The sequence below is a fragment of the Silurus meridionalis genome, chromosome 4 (genome assembly GCF_014805685.1).
Source record: "Silurus meridionalis isolate SWU-2019-XX chromosome 4, ASM1480568v1, whole genome shotgun sequence".
Taxonomy (NCBI): Eukaryota; Metazoa; Chordata; class Actinopteri; order Siluriformes; family Siluridae; genus Silurus; species Silurus meridionalis.
This window is the reverse complement of record NC_060887.1, coordinates 33,598,148-33,614,549: the sequence shown is the minus strand read 5'-3', so window position 1 is coordinate 33,614,549 and position 16,402 is coordinate 33,598,148. Positions and strand designations below refer to the sequence as shown.

At 37.4% G+C, this 16,402-nt stretch overlaps 1 protein-coding gene across 1 annotated transcript in view; it reads left to right on the top strand.

The window, feature by feature from the left end:
* The window catches only part of sugct (succinyl-CoA:glutarate-CoA transferase), a 125,017-nt gene that overhangs the window by 82,512 nt on the left and 26,103 nt on the right, over window positions 1–16,402 (top strand). Inside the window, exon 13 of the mRNA XM_046847056.1 lies at window positions 13,001–13,064. Coding sequence (XP_046703012.1) covers window positions 13,001–13,064 — 64 coding nt within the window. The remainder of the gene's footprint in view (window positions 1–13,000; window positions 13,065–16,402) is intronic.

Genomic DNA, 16,402 nt, shown 5'->3' with positions numbered 1-16,402 from the left:
ATGAATCTTATGGTAAGGTGTCGACAAACTTGCCTCCATATAGTGTATTGCACATGATGTTGCCTTATGGGTGTCTTGACCTGAAGGTATCAGTTGTTAGAAGAAATCCCAAAGGATTTTCATTCATTTATAAATGATTGTTTTTCTATTTCTCGCTCAAAGTAACGTTCTCTTAACTGTCGATTTACACATTATAAATTCTGGAGATTCCTACAGTTCTGTTACAATTCAAATAACATTACAGTGCAAGCAGAAATTCCTTGGGCATGTTTAAAGCATTTCAAACTTCCATTTTTAGAACCATCTACCAGTTTGTGTTTGTTTTGGCGTTCATACAATAATATGCTTCAAATGACGTATTAATGTTGTTGACGCTTTGTCTGTTCATGCACCAAAGGGTTCTGTAGTCAGTACGATCTTTTCAATTGAGCGCTCATCTTGAAAATTCTCACCAGATGATAGCGCAACACAATTTTCTCACACTTTGAATGCTGCAAAGGAGGGGGTTAACAATAGAGCGAGGAGAATGGTGGATTGTAATTGACCATGTGAACGGAACCCTGCCCTGAGTAATTAGAGACCGGACTGGCCATCTGACAGCCGGAGATCTTCTCCTGTGGTCAGTCTCATGCGCACTCTAACGCACAATTGGGTTTTGGAGATTTGTAATCTTGACCTCTAAACACTTACAGATACACAACGCTCACACACACGTGCACAGTAAAGCTTAGGGTGGGAGTGTGGTCACAGTGCGGACAGTGGTTGTAGAGAAATGTGTTTGAAATAACCTGCTCGTTTTCTTGTGAGATTAAAACCTTGAGTGCCTTCAGGATCAGATTATTATTGAATATAAGATCGAAAACATATGAATGTGTACAATACCAAAGCCATCATTCCAAAGACCAAATCATTCTCTAGTGTAATATATAAAAAAAATAAAAAATTAATAAAAAAAAAGAGCAATACAAACAATGGTTGGTTATAGTGAAGATTTTGTAATTATTTTCATTATTTTTTATTAATTTAATTTAATCTATCTTTTGGATGGATTCTCCGGTGTCGGAAAGAAAGCACTTAGGGTTCAGGGTTGTATTTTTTTTCTTAGTAACTTATCCTGTAAGGCAATAATAGAACAAGATCATAAATTGACAGCATTCGACAGATGCCCTTATCCAGAGTGAATTAAATAATTCTCATACAGCTGAGCAACTATGGACTTAAGGGCCTTGCTCAGGGGCCCAGCTTGATGTGGCTGGGATTTGATTAACCATCCATTAACCACTAAGCTTCCACCTCTCCATAATAAATAAACACATAATAGAATATAGTAGTATATACAAAAACTATAAAATGTGTGGGTGTTTTTCTTTGTTGTTGTTTTTTCAATTCAGTTTTTAATTGTGCAAAATAGTGCAAAAGTGTTTCTGTGTGAGAGGAAAATCGGCTCTCACAAGTGTCTGATTGCTAGTGTGTAGAAACCCTTCCTGCATATCTCTCTCTCTCTCTCTCTCTCTCTCTCTCTCTCTCTCTCTCTCTCTCTGTTAGTCCTCAAGATCTGGAAGTGCTTTCCTGATTGAAGCACTGAGAGGAGTCTGTGCATGAGGTGAAGACTGAATGTCTTTTATAGTTCTTTGAGGTCTTTGCAGTTTCTTAAAAGCTGCATTTTTTTTTAGGTTTTCATTTATTTGAAAAAAGAGTCTGTGAGGAAACAAGTGTTTATAGCTGTAGTACTTTAATAGAAAAAAGAAACGAAATTGTTTTCTGGACAAATTTAATAATGCTCCATTAAAAAACAATAACAAAAAGTATTTTATTTACATAAAATGTAATATCGATATTGCTTTGGTATAAGAGGAATAAAACACTCTGATTATTTATTTATTTATTTAAAGACCTCTTCTGATCCTGATCGTTCCACAGGGACTGGGACAATGAATAAACTCTCTCCACCCACCATCGCAGCCCCTCTGTATTCTGCTGCCAGTTACATTCCACTTTTGTTCCACGACTGTCTGGCCCGGCGTTTCTCTCTTTCCCATTGCACTCACTCTTTCCCAGACTCTCTCTATCTGCTTTCTGCCAACCATATGGCTGAATAGAAGCCCACCTGTGTAAACACCAGGTAGATCCTGTCTCTGCTATGGCCTTTTGGACACAGTTGCTCATTTTTATTTTCTTGGGCACGTTCAGCTGAGGAAGTATAGCTTGTCGGGGTTTCCCTCCCCTTCCTCTGAGCAATGTGTTTGTTTTAGTTCCTCTTCCTTTCTCCTAATTTGCTTGATCTAAGTGCCTTCATGGCTCTATGGAATATCCATCATTTACATAGAGTTATTATGTATTAGACATTAGACATTGATTAAAGATGCTCACGGATCCCTTTTTTTCTTTCTCGATTCATGAAAGATCTCCTGGTAGATCATTATTTTTCGATTGTCCTTGACTTGGACAGACTGCACAGCTCATGACTCGGGTGTGCCAGACCAAACTAAATATTATAATAAAGTGAGAATTGGGTCTCCAGCACTGGGATCAAGAGATCAGTGGTCTAAAGAGATTTCCCCTTTCTATAATCCATCTAATTTCACTCTGTGTTTTAGCGACTAAGCTCCATGCCGAATTGCTTTGAGCCCCCTGAGGGCTGCATATGTTAAGCCTTTCATCATGCATGATGTTAATAAATTATGTCCTCCTCTTCAAACTCTTCCAGCATTGACTGACAGTCATACTAGACCTTTACTAGCTTTTAATAACTCCTGTTGCACAACGGGGATACTTTTTTAAAGTCTGTTTGTCTTGCTCTGTGTAGAAGGGAACCCATGCATCATTGACTTGAGTGTCAAACTTCATTCTGCATATAATGGCACTGGTCCACCTAAGCACCTGTTTGCTCAATGTATCAAATAGGAGATGATGGATTTTTGCACAGCCTCATATAACCTACAGTGAAAGCTATTTACTGGTCCACCTTTTCTTACAGATTAGTTTATAGATTCTTATAGATTAATTTAGCAGATTTCCTTACATTGTGGCTCGCTACAAAGCCAAAACAGCGACAGGCAAAGGTTTCATGGTCATTAGTTAATTCAACTTTGCATTTTCTCCTCCTTCCCTATTCTTCTAGTAAAACATATGGTCCAAAAAAGTGGTTGATTAGATCTTTTTTTTTTTTTGAGGATCCAAACCTTTTCTTGCTAGCTGAAGCGAGGAAACTCATTCTGACCGCAAGAGCAAGGTCGGAATTAGACACCCACATGGGTTTTCTGAGGTCACGTCACAAGTCCCTAAGTGAGCAACACCACAGCTGCCTTTTGAAATGGAAACCACCAGGAATCTAACTAGTGAATAGGAAGTTTCAACCACAAGTTCAACTGCAGGTCAGGGAATTAATATACATTAGAACGGCACAAACCTGCAGGCCATCACAGTGACCTAATAGGAAGTATCATTTGCTGTCGTGGAAATAGAGACATTAACCTGCAGTCCTAAATTGTCCCTCAGTATATGCAATTGATCTTCAATACTTTTAAATCAACAGTGATTTGATGCCTGAATATTTCTTTTGGAGTTCATGTCTGAGATTATGTATTGTTTATACAGATTTGTCTCGATCATTCATTCCTGTGAAATGGATTTATTAAACTGTTTTAACAGACTTGTGCCTGAAGGTAAAGCCTTGCTGACATTTATATTATGTTTAGCTAATTGAACCTTGACCTCGGTACACTGGAAATCCTTTTTGGTTTTGTGTTTGCACCGATCAACCATAACATTAAAATCACCTGCCTAATGTTTCGTTCATGCTTTGACCACTCTGCCGCTATGTATCTCTCCATGCACACTATGTTCTAAAACCATTGCATTATGAACCTTTTTAGCATTTTATTGCATCAGTAGCTATTCTCTGCGATTCGGACGAGACTGGCCTGTATTCTGGTTGTCCTACTATAGACCAAGTGTGGTTCTAACAAATTCCTGCATCCTAGTAACACAATATGTCATATTGGAGATGTTTTGACCCAGTCATCTAAACATCGCAATTTTGCCCTTGTCAAGTTGCTTAGATCTTAACTCTTACCAATATTTCCAAACCCAACTTTGAGGACTGTCTGTCCCAACAACAAAAAAAACCAATGTTATTCATTTCACTGGTCAGTGATTTAAGTGTTATGGCTAATGTACTGTATCCTGGACTTCATGACTGGAAGACCTCAGTCAGTTCAGAACAGGAACAGCATCTCCAGCAACACCACTGGGGCCCCTCAGGGATGTGTGCTTGGCCCACTGCTGTTCACCCTGCTGACTCAAGACTGTGTAGCAATGCACAGCTCGAACCACATCAAGTTCGCCGTGGTGGGTCTCATCAAAAAAAACGACGAGCCAGCATACAGAGGGGAGGTGCAACCAACAACCTGTCTCTGAACGTTGACAAAACTAAAGAGATGGTTGTTGACTTTAGGAGAGCAAAAAAACGGCCATTCTCCAGTAAATATTGATGCATCCTCCATTTAGATCTTTAAAAGCACCAAATTCCTTGGTGTTCATCTGGTGGAGAACTTTACCTGGTCACTCAGTGCCAGCTCCATCACCAAGAAAGCCCAGCAGTGTCTTTACTTCTTGAGAAGGATAAGCAATTCAGCAATAAAATTTAAATTTTTCTATAAAGGAAATAACTTGTACATTTAAAGAGACCTGTCTTCTTTTCTCTCGTATATTTAATATTGAGTTTTAATAAAGAAAACGTACTTCTTATCCAATTTCTCGATTAATCATTGGAATCATCGGTAGAATACTCGAATTACTAAAATAATCTATAGCAACAGCTCTCATTTGGATGCGGTATAATACAATTTTGCATTCACTTGAAATTGGAAACCCAAACTTGTTCGAGCATGGCAATGTATTTTGTGTTTTGTGTATTTGTCTTGCACTGTCTTGTGTTGTCTTTGCAGTGTTTGCACCAGGTTGGTGCATGTTTCACTTTGTATGTTGAGGACACTTACTAGTCCTTAGCCCTGTGTTTTCTGTTATGTAGCTTTATGTTGTTTATGTAGCACCAGGGTTCTGGAGGAACGATGTTTCATTTTACTATGTACTCCGTGCTATACATAGTTGAAATGACAATAAAAGCTTTTTGACTTGTGCACAAAGCCAGCTCCATGAAGATCTGCCTTACATGGTTTGGAGAAGAAGATCTTGAGTGGCCTGCTATAGAGTTCGTATCTCAACCCTACTGAACACCTTTGGGATGAATTGGAACACTGACTGCACCCCAGACCTCCTTATCTCACCTATACATCAGTAACTGACTTTACTAACATCTTTGTGGTTGATAAACACAAACGTCCACAAACACATTCAAAAATCTGATGGAACATCTTCCCAGAAGAGTAATTATAAGAGCAAATTTGAGCTAAATGTGGGATATAATGCTCAAAAACCACATACCATACTTATGCAAACATTTGGAAATATGGTGTATCTATATCTCTCTTCATCTACTGAGCATTAATATTCATCACCTGTTTCAAGAGCATCAAATGATGTTAGTGTCTCTCACCAGTATTCTGAGATGATCTTGGACATATTTCATTAAAGCATTTCCTACATGCTGGAAATATCTAAAGAAACAGGAATCCATTTCAGTTCCTGCTAAGGTCTGAGCTATCACAGGCATCACTTTACACAATAGTACTCTTGGAAGCTTGATTCCTATTGGTCAAAAGGTGTTGAATAATTTTGTATAAAAGCATGGCTTGAACATATTATGGTCTTTGCTGTAATGCGTTAGCTAAGTAACAGAAAGTTTTTGGCAGGCAGTTTTATTGGGAGATATTGATCCATTATGGAAGGAGTCTCTAGTGTTAGTCAGTGCTGAAGGATTTTAAATGTTTCCCAGCACAGGAAAGTGTCACTTTTTTGTAATCTGGCTATATTAATACAATCCAATACAATAATTAATTGAACAAAAATTAACTACTAGCAAAAAAAATGCTAGAATGTGTTTACTTTTCCTGCCATTTAACAAAACACCAGTACACACCATGCAGCAAAAGAAGTCAAATATACAGTATGCATGATTTTGGTCAGTACAGTCATGAACACCTGGCACAGTAAGAGCCAGTAGAGTGTGAACAGATGCATTCATGGCATATTGTATTCATACGGTTGCAATTTTGGTACAACAGGAGCTTAAGTGGGCCATCTGCAAGAAATATAATAAACCTGTTTTTTCAGCAAGCATTTGGTTCAAATTCCAGCTTGGATTACAGTGTAATCACGGTTGTAAGCTATTGTAAGTGTGATTCATTTGTGTTCATTAGGATGACATTTTTGAAGAAGGGAAAAAATAGGAAATATTGAAAATATGAATAAACAACATTTTCATTCCTATACTAACAGAACACGCATTTCTCTCATAACTTTAAGTAACAGATTCCTGACGTCCTGTTTATTGTGTACATACATTTAACATTCCTTTGGTTCTGAATAGAAATAAATACATGAGATCATTTTAAAAAGTTCACAAGGTTTCAGGTTTTTTTTTTTTTGTCGTCTAATTACTGGCTTATCCTGCTTGTCTGCGTTTTATGTTTTAGCTCGCAATAATTATCCTGGACTTTGAACAGCGATCTGGAAACACTGCTCCCCTTTTGCTACTTTGACTGAATGAATAAAAGCTGTGTGTAATATGCGCGATCTGGACCGTGAGCAAGCGCATCTGTGTTGCATTAAACTTTCATTACAATAACTCATAGTTTTAGATCTGCTCTTAAATATACTCAAGCATGGTACTGAAGTCACAGCTTGAACCTTAGTATGTTCTTCACTGTTTGTAAGTTGTGACTCAGAGCTACGGATGGCTCTGCTTATGGCGACACTTGTACTCTGTGTACTACAGCACGTTTTTCCTCTTTTGGAAAATGTTTCAGTTGCATATGCCAGTCTTGTGGATGCTGATGTGTTACACTGTACAGTAGATGCACCATCTATATACAGTTTCACTGTACACACACGAAACATTTATTTTATTTACCCTAGATGTTTCCTAAAATTTCAAAAGGCTGATTTAGAGTGGTTAAATTTTGCTAATATTTGCATGATAAACCAATCATTTATGATTTAATAATGAGTTGTTAGCCATGGTTTGGTTAGGTGTATGTCCTGGGGGACAAAAAAAAACCCTTGCTGTGTTTAAAAAAAATAAATAAATAAATAAATAAATAAATAAATAAATAAATAAATAAATAGAAAGAAAGAAAGAAAGAAAGAAAGAAAGAAAGAAAGAAAACACACCCAAAGCATTATAATTGCTGTGTGTTAGCTCTGAACTATGCTTTCCTTTTTTTTTTAATATAATTTTTTGTTTTTCTTTTTCAATGGTAGGCATTTTCATTCTCATGTTTTTTTTTTTTATTTATTTTTTTTTACAATTTATTGCACATTTAATAAAATTTTTTATTGTATTTATTTTTTATTCTTGCTTACTGCTTCAGACTTTCCACAGCACAACCTTGACTTTAAAGCTCATGCTTATAATCTGAAGTTTGTTTTTTAGGCCCTGTTTGCTCATGAGTCACATAGCCGCCTGGTTTTCATTATCCTGTCACACTTACAGTATTTTCCAACTTTGTATGCACACGTACCTCCGAGTTGCGACTGCACATGTTGGTATCCATGGCACGTGTTGGCTTTATTGTCTGACAGCTGCCTCGTAAACATGCCGCACTGCCTTCTTAAATAAGATGTTATGTTTAGGGTTCAGTGCGTAGATTTGCCTAATTGATAATCACGATTCCTTCGGGAACCGTTTATCGCTGTTTACACCATGGATGTGTTCTGACATACAACTTCATGGTTCCTTCTAAAAGATCCAGCCTAAATGTAAAAGTCTTTTAATGCCATTAAGATTGTGTAGTGCCTTGTGCACTGAATGAACTGTCACAAGAATAAAAAATAAAAAACGAAACATCATAAATTTGCACGCACCAGAAATACCACATGTATGAAGTTTAAATTAAATCCATCGATCAACATGTAGGCCTTATTAATTTTCCCCTCCTACGCAGCTGCAGAGCTTGCCAGCTACTGTGAATTGGTACAGGGAGGGGATGCAGGCATGAGGCAGGACCTCGATGGAAGAAGGCCTCGGAGGAAGCTATTAAAAAGTGCAAGAAACACAAATAAACATGGCTTTTACTGCACGCAGACGCTGAGGCCCAGAGTCTGGGTTTTTCAAGCTGCACAGCAAGACACATGTGGCCGTGCTGTTGATGTGCCAGTCGTTCCCTGGCACATGGGGTTTATTGCTCTCCAGAACAAGAGGTTAACCTAGTCCCAGGCTCCAGGCTGCAATTTTGTTGTCCACATGTCCAAGACTGATAATTCCACTTCATTATCAAATTTTGTTTACAAGAAAGTCAGGCACTGTTGTTAAGTTTGATCACTGGGATTGTAGTGTACTTCAGTCGAGGTTTATGTGCTTTTGTTCAGTATAACTGCATGTTTCTGAGTGTGTTGTACTCCTGGGCTCCCAAAAAAATAGCAGGGTATTAGGATGAAAATTAAATTACTGTTCAAAAAATTTGCAAGAATGAAACAAATGTGCTTCTGTGCCACCATTTGTTTCTTTAGTTTTGATGCTGTGAACATTTAGAGAAAATTCATAAACAGGGAAATTCACTTCCATGGTAAGGGGAAATCATATTTGGTTAAAAATGTCTGCAAAAATGTAAGATGTTTTATTTATTTATCTTTTTATAATCACTGTATACAGCTGTTCAAGTTTTCCCACAAGCCTTAAACTTAGAGAGGAATACCTCAGTGGTTAAGATGTTGGTCTTCTGATCAGAAGGTCCTGAGTGCCAATTCCAGCACCACCAAACTGCCACTGCTTGGCCCTTGAGCAAGGTCCTTAACCATCAACTGCTGTGTTGTATGAATGAGATAATTGTAAGTTGCTCTGGATAAGAGAGTCTGCCAAATCCTGTAAATGTAAATGTACTCGTGTCTAATCACTTATGACACATTATATATTTGCAAGTTTTTTTATTTTATTTTGCCCTGCAAGTAAGTTGTTCCAGAAGAAGCCATACTAATTAAATCTACCCTTTTATATGTTTGTTTAAAAGTTATATTCATGGAAGATATATTGTATGATGACATTAACTCTACTGTATACTAACAGTTTCAGTGGGGCTTTTGTTATAATTAGAATCTTTGTGAATTCAAACAAGTGGAGTCATAATCACAGTGAAATTTCTCATTATTCTCAATATAAGGTCACGCAGTCAGTCAGATCATTGGACTAGACTTCGCTGTTGTACAGACAGTAGGTTGTATAGAAATCATATTAACACCTTTTCAGTAAGCAATTCATGCTTTTCAGGGTCACCATTGACCTGCTGAATACCCCCCAAAGAACGAATGTGCATGTACCACTCAGATGAGGATGGGTTCCCTTTTGGATCTGGTTCCTCTAAGGTTTCTTCTCCATACCATCTCATGGAGTGTTTCCTTGCCACAGTCACCACTGGCTCGCTCATTAGGGACAATACATACATCATCTTATGATAATTTTTTTTATTGAGTTTCCACAAATATACAGTAACTTATTACTGCCCTCAAATTCATGTGCACCTCAGAAAATGCTGCCTGATGCATATTTAAACACCTCTATCTATATGCAAGCTGACTCAATCACTTTTGAACTAAGACACATCACTTCCCCAGCCAGCTCTTAATAGATTCTCCAGCATCTCTGCTGAAAGAAAAAGAGCACATCCTAGTCCCTTATATTCATTCTATATAGGAGTGTGAACAGACATGTCTTTCCACCATTTATCTTCAATGCACTTGTGGCAATTACATGAATAATTCCTGTCTTTAATCAATGTCCAGTGGTGCTTTTGTATATATTTTCTCTCTGCCAATTATTTTTTTTTCTAATGATGAGTGATTTGTTTATGTCATGGATTAAAAACACTAAATAGATTCAATTCGGTCATCACAACATATTAGTGCTAATAAATAATGCCGCACAAAACTTGTCTAACTTTTCAAACATCACCTCGGCGTTGTTTATGAGCAGACGTACTCGGTGTTTGAGTGTTGTAGCATATGCTTGATAAAGTCTTGCTGAAGGCCTGAGAGCTTTGGCGGTTCTGCCGGACGTTTTCTTAGAGTGAATTTGTGGCTCACCACCTCCCCACCCAGGAGCTTTGGAAGCCTCTGTGTTTTTCTTTCCTGAAGGACACAAACTTCTAGTAGATCCTTCAGGAACAAGTCTCCTGTTGCAAAAACAAATTGTCAAACCTTTTGCTTGTTTACTCTCTGGGTTGGTCCGGTTTCATCCTTTAATCCTTACTTTCAGGATTCATGCTGTTTACTGAAGAAAAAGGGGATAAAACGTAGGTAACAGCAGTTGCCAGGAATGTCTGGACTGAAGCCCAGTGATCTTGTCAAGGGTAATTATTCTGTTACACCAGTGTCTCATGTGGCAGTCATATAAATTAGTTGTGTACAGGTGGTTTTAATTTGTATGACTGCATCCAGTTATTTGTCATCACGCTTTAAAAAGATCTTAATATAATGTAAGCTGAATTCTGTAGCAGATTGCCTGTGAACATGTTTTATCATGAAGATGGAGAAAATTACTATATAAAACCGGTAACCATCTTCCCAAATCAATGGAACGGCGATTTTTGTTTTTCCCCACTTTCTCTTCCCTATACCATCCCAGGGAGTTTTTGTCACACTTGCCTCTGGCTTGCCTAATCAGGATAAACCTATAGAGACTAATGTATGAATTAAAAAATTATATTTATAATTATTTATGTAAAGCTGCTTTGTGACGATGTCCATTGTTCAAATTTCTACAAAAATTATTGTATTGATTTTAAGGTAATAAGACCATTGTTTTCAGATCATTAAACTGCATTTTGTCTGGTTTTCCTTACAAGTACTATCCTAATATAATATTCCTATACTGTTCTCAATGTTGAGCTCAGTTTAACACTCTAACACTCGGCCTCTATCTTTCCTAATTCTTTGCAATGGCATTAAACCAGTCACATCATGCATGCTGCCAATAGCAACTTTTAGCTAAAGAATTATTTATAAGTTTTGGCAGAAATCTCTACACCATATTCCTGGATTAACTTTCTACCTCCAAGTGCCTTAGTAATAACAGAATCAGTGTTACTTTGAGCAAGATTAAATGTAGAAAGCATATGAAAGGAGCCCTATGGTTTCCTGTATTATCCTCACCTATGTATATTACAGTTACATGTCTAGCCATCCGTTGGGTTACTTCACTCTGGATACTGTGCAAGCACAACTTTAGCATATGTTTCTCTTCAGCATGTAGAACTATAAGGAAAAGCTTGGATCAGTAAGTAAGGGATCAACGAGGGTGTCACTTACATCTACATTGTTTCATTGTTTCATTTTTTTTTATTCGCATTGCATAACTGTCTGGCTTTAGCTTGCTGACATTCACCTGTAGCTCTGGCAGAGCTTGTAAATTGTGACAAGCTAAATGTATTGATTGAAGCAAAAGTGCAGAAAAGAGAAACAATCACCCTCTTTCATGGTATTTCTAATGAGTCATAGATAAACTTTGGATTCCCCAGTTGTAAATGATTTGTAATTGCAGACCTCGGTATTTTCTATGCTTTGCATTTTATCCTGGAGGATTTGATGATCAATGGTATTATTTTAAACTAGAGTGACGATTTCATTATGTACCACATTTATAGTTTGCCCAAGAAAAGTTAATTAGTACATGAATATTGACTGAATGAAACAAATAGGTAGATAAGTTCCTTTCTATGGAATGTGCCCTCCATAGCCAGTACCCTTTCTTGATGGCATCTGGTACTGTATTGGCAACCTTGGCAAAAGCCAGCAAGTCCTTGGTGAGCGTTTGCTATGAACTTTGTCATTGCAAAACAGATATTTAAGTGTGGCTAGTGTCTTTATTTTCTTTGGCATGTTTAATCCTAAAGTGACTGCATGTAGCTCAGAGATATAACGTGTATGCCATAGAGGACGATTTATGTCGGTGCTTCCACATCCCTGTTTGAAATGACAGGCAAGTCACATATGCTTTACAGCACAGTGAAATTCTTTCTTTGCATGTCCCAGTGATGTTAGGAAGCTGGGGTTGGAGCATAGGGTCAACCATGATACAGCAGCCCTGGGGCACAAAAGGTTAAGGGCCTTGCTTAAGGGCCCAAGAGTGCCAACTGTTGAAAAGTTGGCTTGTCATGCATGAACATTTAATCTGACTCTAGTTGTTGAGCTCTGTTTGTATGTGTGTGTGCGTGTGCATATGTATATATATATATATATATATATATATATATATATATATATATATATATATATATATATATATATATATATATATATATATATATATATATATATATATATATATATATATACACACACACACACAAACACACACGCACGTATATTAGCTAATAGCCTGGACACACAAAGGATGGCTCCCCCAAAAAAACGCTTTGTAATGCTTTAGACAGTAAAACTGATCAAAAGAAAAGAAGTAAGAAGAAGGGTATCTCTTTAAAATCTGTTGAAGATCACTTGTTAGCAGCTTCCTGTTCTTCCGCTTTAAAAGTGACGTGCAAGGATTTCTCACTTTGAAGCAATGTTTCTATAAGAAGCCAATTTCTCAAGGTCAGGGCAACTTGTACAGATGTGAGAGCTTTTTAAGGACTTGTAAAAATGGTACAGAATGTTACCCCTCGGAGCCCTGATATTTGGAGGGACTGTCGTCATTTTCGGTGTCAATTTGACCCAGTTTTCTTCACAGCAAGACCTGATTATTTTTAAGAGGTGTGTTCAATCTGTTGCATTGTGCAGTATCATGAGTGTTTTCCTGAAAAAATATTCACTTTAATGCTTATGATGTTTTATGTGTGTGTGTGTGTGTGTGTGTGTGTGTGTGTGTGTGTGTGTGTGTGTGTGTTCTCAGGTTGTTCATAATGGCCTCATTTTGGAAATGGACCATCCAACTTCTGGAAGGATTGCAGTCCCAGGTTTGTCAAATAATCCAAAATGTATACACATATTACATTATGTAGTACATTATGGGTATTCTGTACTTAAAAATACAATAAAGAGGATTCCATGGCAAAGTTTGCGTTGAACTGTATTGTTAGCAGTATTATGTTTTAGTAGTAAATGTGAAAGGGACATTCTAAAATGCTTAATGTGGCTTAATGCAATAAGACACCATTTTTAAATGACTAAACTCAGTGAACACATTAATAACGAAGCATACTATGGACAGACAGACCATTTGGTTGCGTTTTATTTTAATGCTGTCTTATTGCATTAAGCCATGGTAAGTTTTTTCTAAACAGTTTTCTATGGGAGAAAGCACATAGCATGTGTTTAACTGTGTTTAGGATTCATATTCGGACTTGTATGCTTGTTTGTACATAGTATTCTTTATTATTAATGTGTTTACTGAGTTTGGTCTTTTAAAAACTCTATCACATTTAGCCACATTAACCGTTTCTCACATTAAGCGTTTTAGAATGTCCCGATGTGAAATTGTTATTGATGATGGGTTCAGTAAAGAAACCGTATATCCATGTAGGGCTTTTCTAAAAAAAAAATCACTGTTCTAAATACAATCTCACCTTTAAGTGCAATAATTACAATTCAGTGTAGCACTACAGTAACACACGAATGAAAGTGAGATCAGTGCAGTTAGGAATCTCATTTGTTTTCTTAAAGTCTTAGTTATTTTATTTATTACAGTTATTGCATATGTTATTGCATTTCAGTATGGCACTTTGGTTTTATATCATCAAATGAAACACAGTACCGTCAGTGTATTGTATTTCACGTTTCCCCATGCTGTAATTTCTTCTCTATCTAGTGTAGACTTTTCTCCAAAATATAGTACTAGTATAATTTAGACCATAACTCTCAACAGTGCATTGTGTAATGTCATAGTGCATATATATTGTTCATTGCGTTGTAAGGCCTGGCTCCAAAATGGCAAAATATCACTGTATAATACAAGTGTAAAAAGTGCACTAAAGTCAAATCAGGTCAAATTAGGTAGCTCGGGGGAAGGGGTAGCACAGTGGTTATGATGTTGGACCTTTTGAGGCACTGTGTATCCTGAAATTGCTTGGAGTATAAATGCATGATTACTTCTGTTGCATTGCCATCAAATTGATATACTAAAGTGGTTCAATGGTTAAAATCAGTTCAGCTTGCAACAAAACTTCAGCAGGACAATCAACCTCAGCAAATATGGCGTTTGAGATTATAGTTATGGTGTTCTCTACAGCTGTGCTTTTTGAACTTCCAATAGCTCATATTTGTTATTTAAAACCCCCCACATTTTGGAGTGTGATTGTGTAGATTTTAGCTTATTTAGCCTGAAGGAAATGAGTAATGTCAGGTATAGATGTCAGTGAGGTGAGGGCATATTTTTATGGAGATTGCCTTGTTCTCTGGACCATTGTCCTGCCCTAACAGCTTTGGGTCTCCTAGATCAAGGGAAGAGAAAATTTTATACTACCACATCCAAAGACTATACTTTATATCCTACACAATTGTGTGTCTCCATCATTGTGGTAACATTTTGGGGAAAAAACACACACACGGCTAAAATTGTCATTTGTCCCAATAAGTTTGTCTGTAAAGTATATGATAACATTACAAATATGAAGTCCAGTTTCCAGTGTCAATCTTCTTGTAATTTCCTTCCTTTGTTAAAGCACTAGATTAGACATAAACGATTTGCTTTTCTGATCGTTGTTTTGTCTCTGTAGCAAGTTTTAAAGCATAGAGAATTTAAAATAAAAACAAGGTTATGGAGGATGCATTCGACTAATCGGTGGCTTTCAGTATTTTTTTGGAAATGTGCCTACTCTGAAAAACTAACTTAAATGCTGCCTGTATCTAAGACTCAGGAACTTTAACCAGCCCCGTTTCTCTGGTTCATTCAGTGGAAAGCTCTTAAAATTTTCCTGGAAACTAATGTGGTGTTATTATTAAAGGCATTCAGTCTGACCTTATTTTTTTGGCCAGTAACTTTTTTTTCGTGTTGTATGCTCATTTTTAGGATGCTGTAATGTTTCAACCGTTAAAAAAAAAAAAAACGTTTCCGTCTCTTGGTATCACCTCCTAGTCAGCAATGTACCAGACAACCTCACATCTCACTCTTACGAAGGTTATTTTGCCACCATTGAATGTGTTGCATCATTCATGTCTTGAATAATAGAATATTTCTGGGGATTTTTTTATTTCCTTGAAAGTGAACTGTAGCACCGAAGTGAAGTCCAGATACTTGAATTTGACAGCCCCAGGAAGACCGTTATATGAGCTAACCCTTTTCATTTCCAATCACGCGCATATGCAAAACATGCTTTTATTGGTCCCTTGATGGATTGTATGGTTTTCCTACTGTGTATGTATTGGACAGCTGTCCTTTTAAGACTTATGACCATTGAAAACCAGTGGCTGAGATTTGTCTTAAACCTTACCTAAGTGTGTTGTATGATGACGGGCTGGTGTTAGTAGATTTCTCCAGGAAACAGAATTAAAAGGAGAGGAGGTTCTTAGAAATATCTGTCTCCGTTATCTTTATCGTGCTACTGTCATGGTTTGTAGACAGGTTGCATCTAAAGCATGTTAGCAAACTAGAGGATGTTTTGTTCCTCCTCAACAAACAAACAGGGCCTGCTTGCGTATGTAGATGCTATGGGTCAAACCTTGCTAATGGTCTGTGCTTAATGTCTTCAATGAATATACAGAAATCACTCTTTTTTTCACGGCTAGTTGCTCGAGTCCATGGCCTACCCACTGGCATTTTTGGTTCACGTAAATGCCTGTGGAAGCATTTACTTCCTTACGAGTTTTAGTTCCGTTCATGTGCCTTCTCACAGTTTCTCTGGTGGTTTTGTGAAGAATGCTCAGAGAACTGCTGTGTGTCATCAAGTACCCAGAGCGATATCCTGGATAATCAGTCGGCCTCTTTGATGTGCCTGATTCTGCTGTTTGCCATTCCGTCTGTGCACACTTTGTTGATGCTAACCAAACTGAATCGAGAGTGATTACGAAGAATGGCTCACGGCACACAAGGCAAGAACCACAACAAGCACCTTTTTCCATCCCGGAGGCTCTGACCCATCAACTCCACAACATATACATTACACTCCAGTACACACCCCGAGCTTCTAATCTTCTTCTGCCATTTGCATCAGACCACACAGTTAATCAGGGCGCTTTTTTTTCTCGCTTTGTCAATCTGTTAATCCAAAAGACTTCCCTGGTTATTTAGGTTGTAAACAGTGTTTTTTTTTTTGTGTGTGGGCTTGGTTGTTGCTTTAAACATGTAACAGAAAGAGCA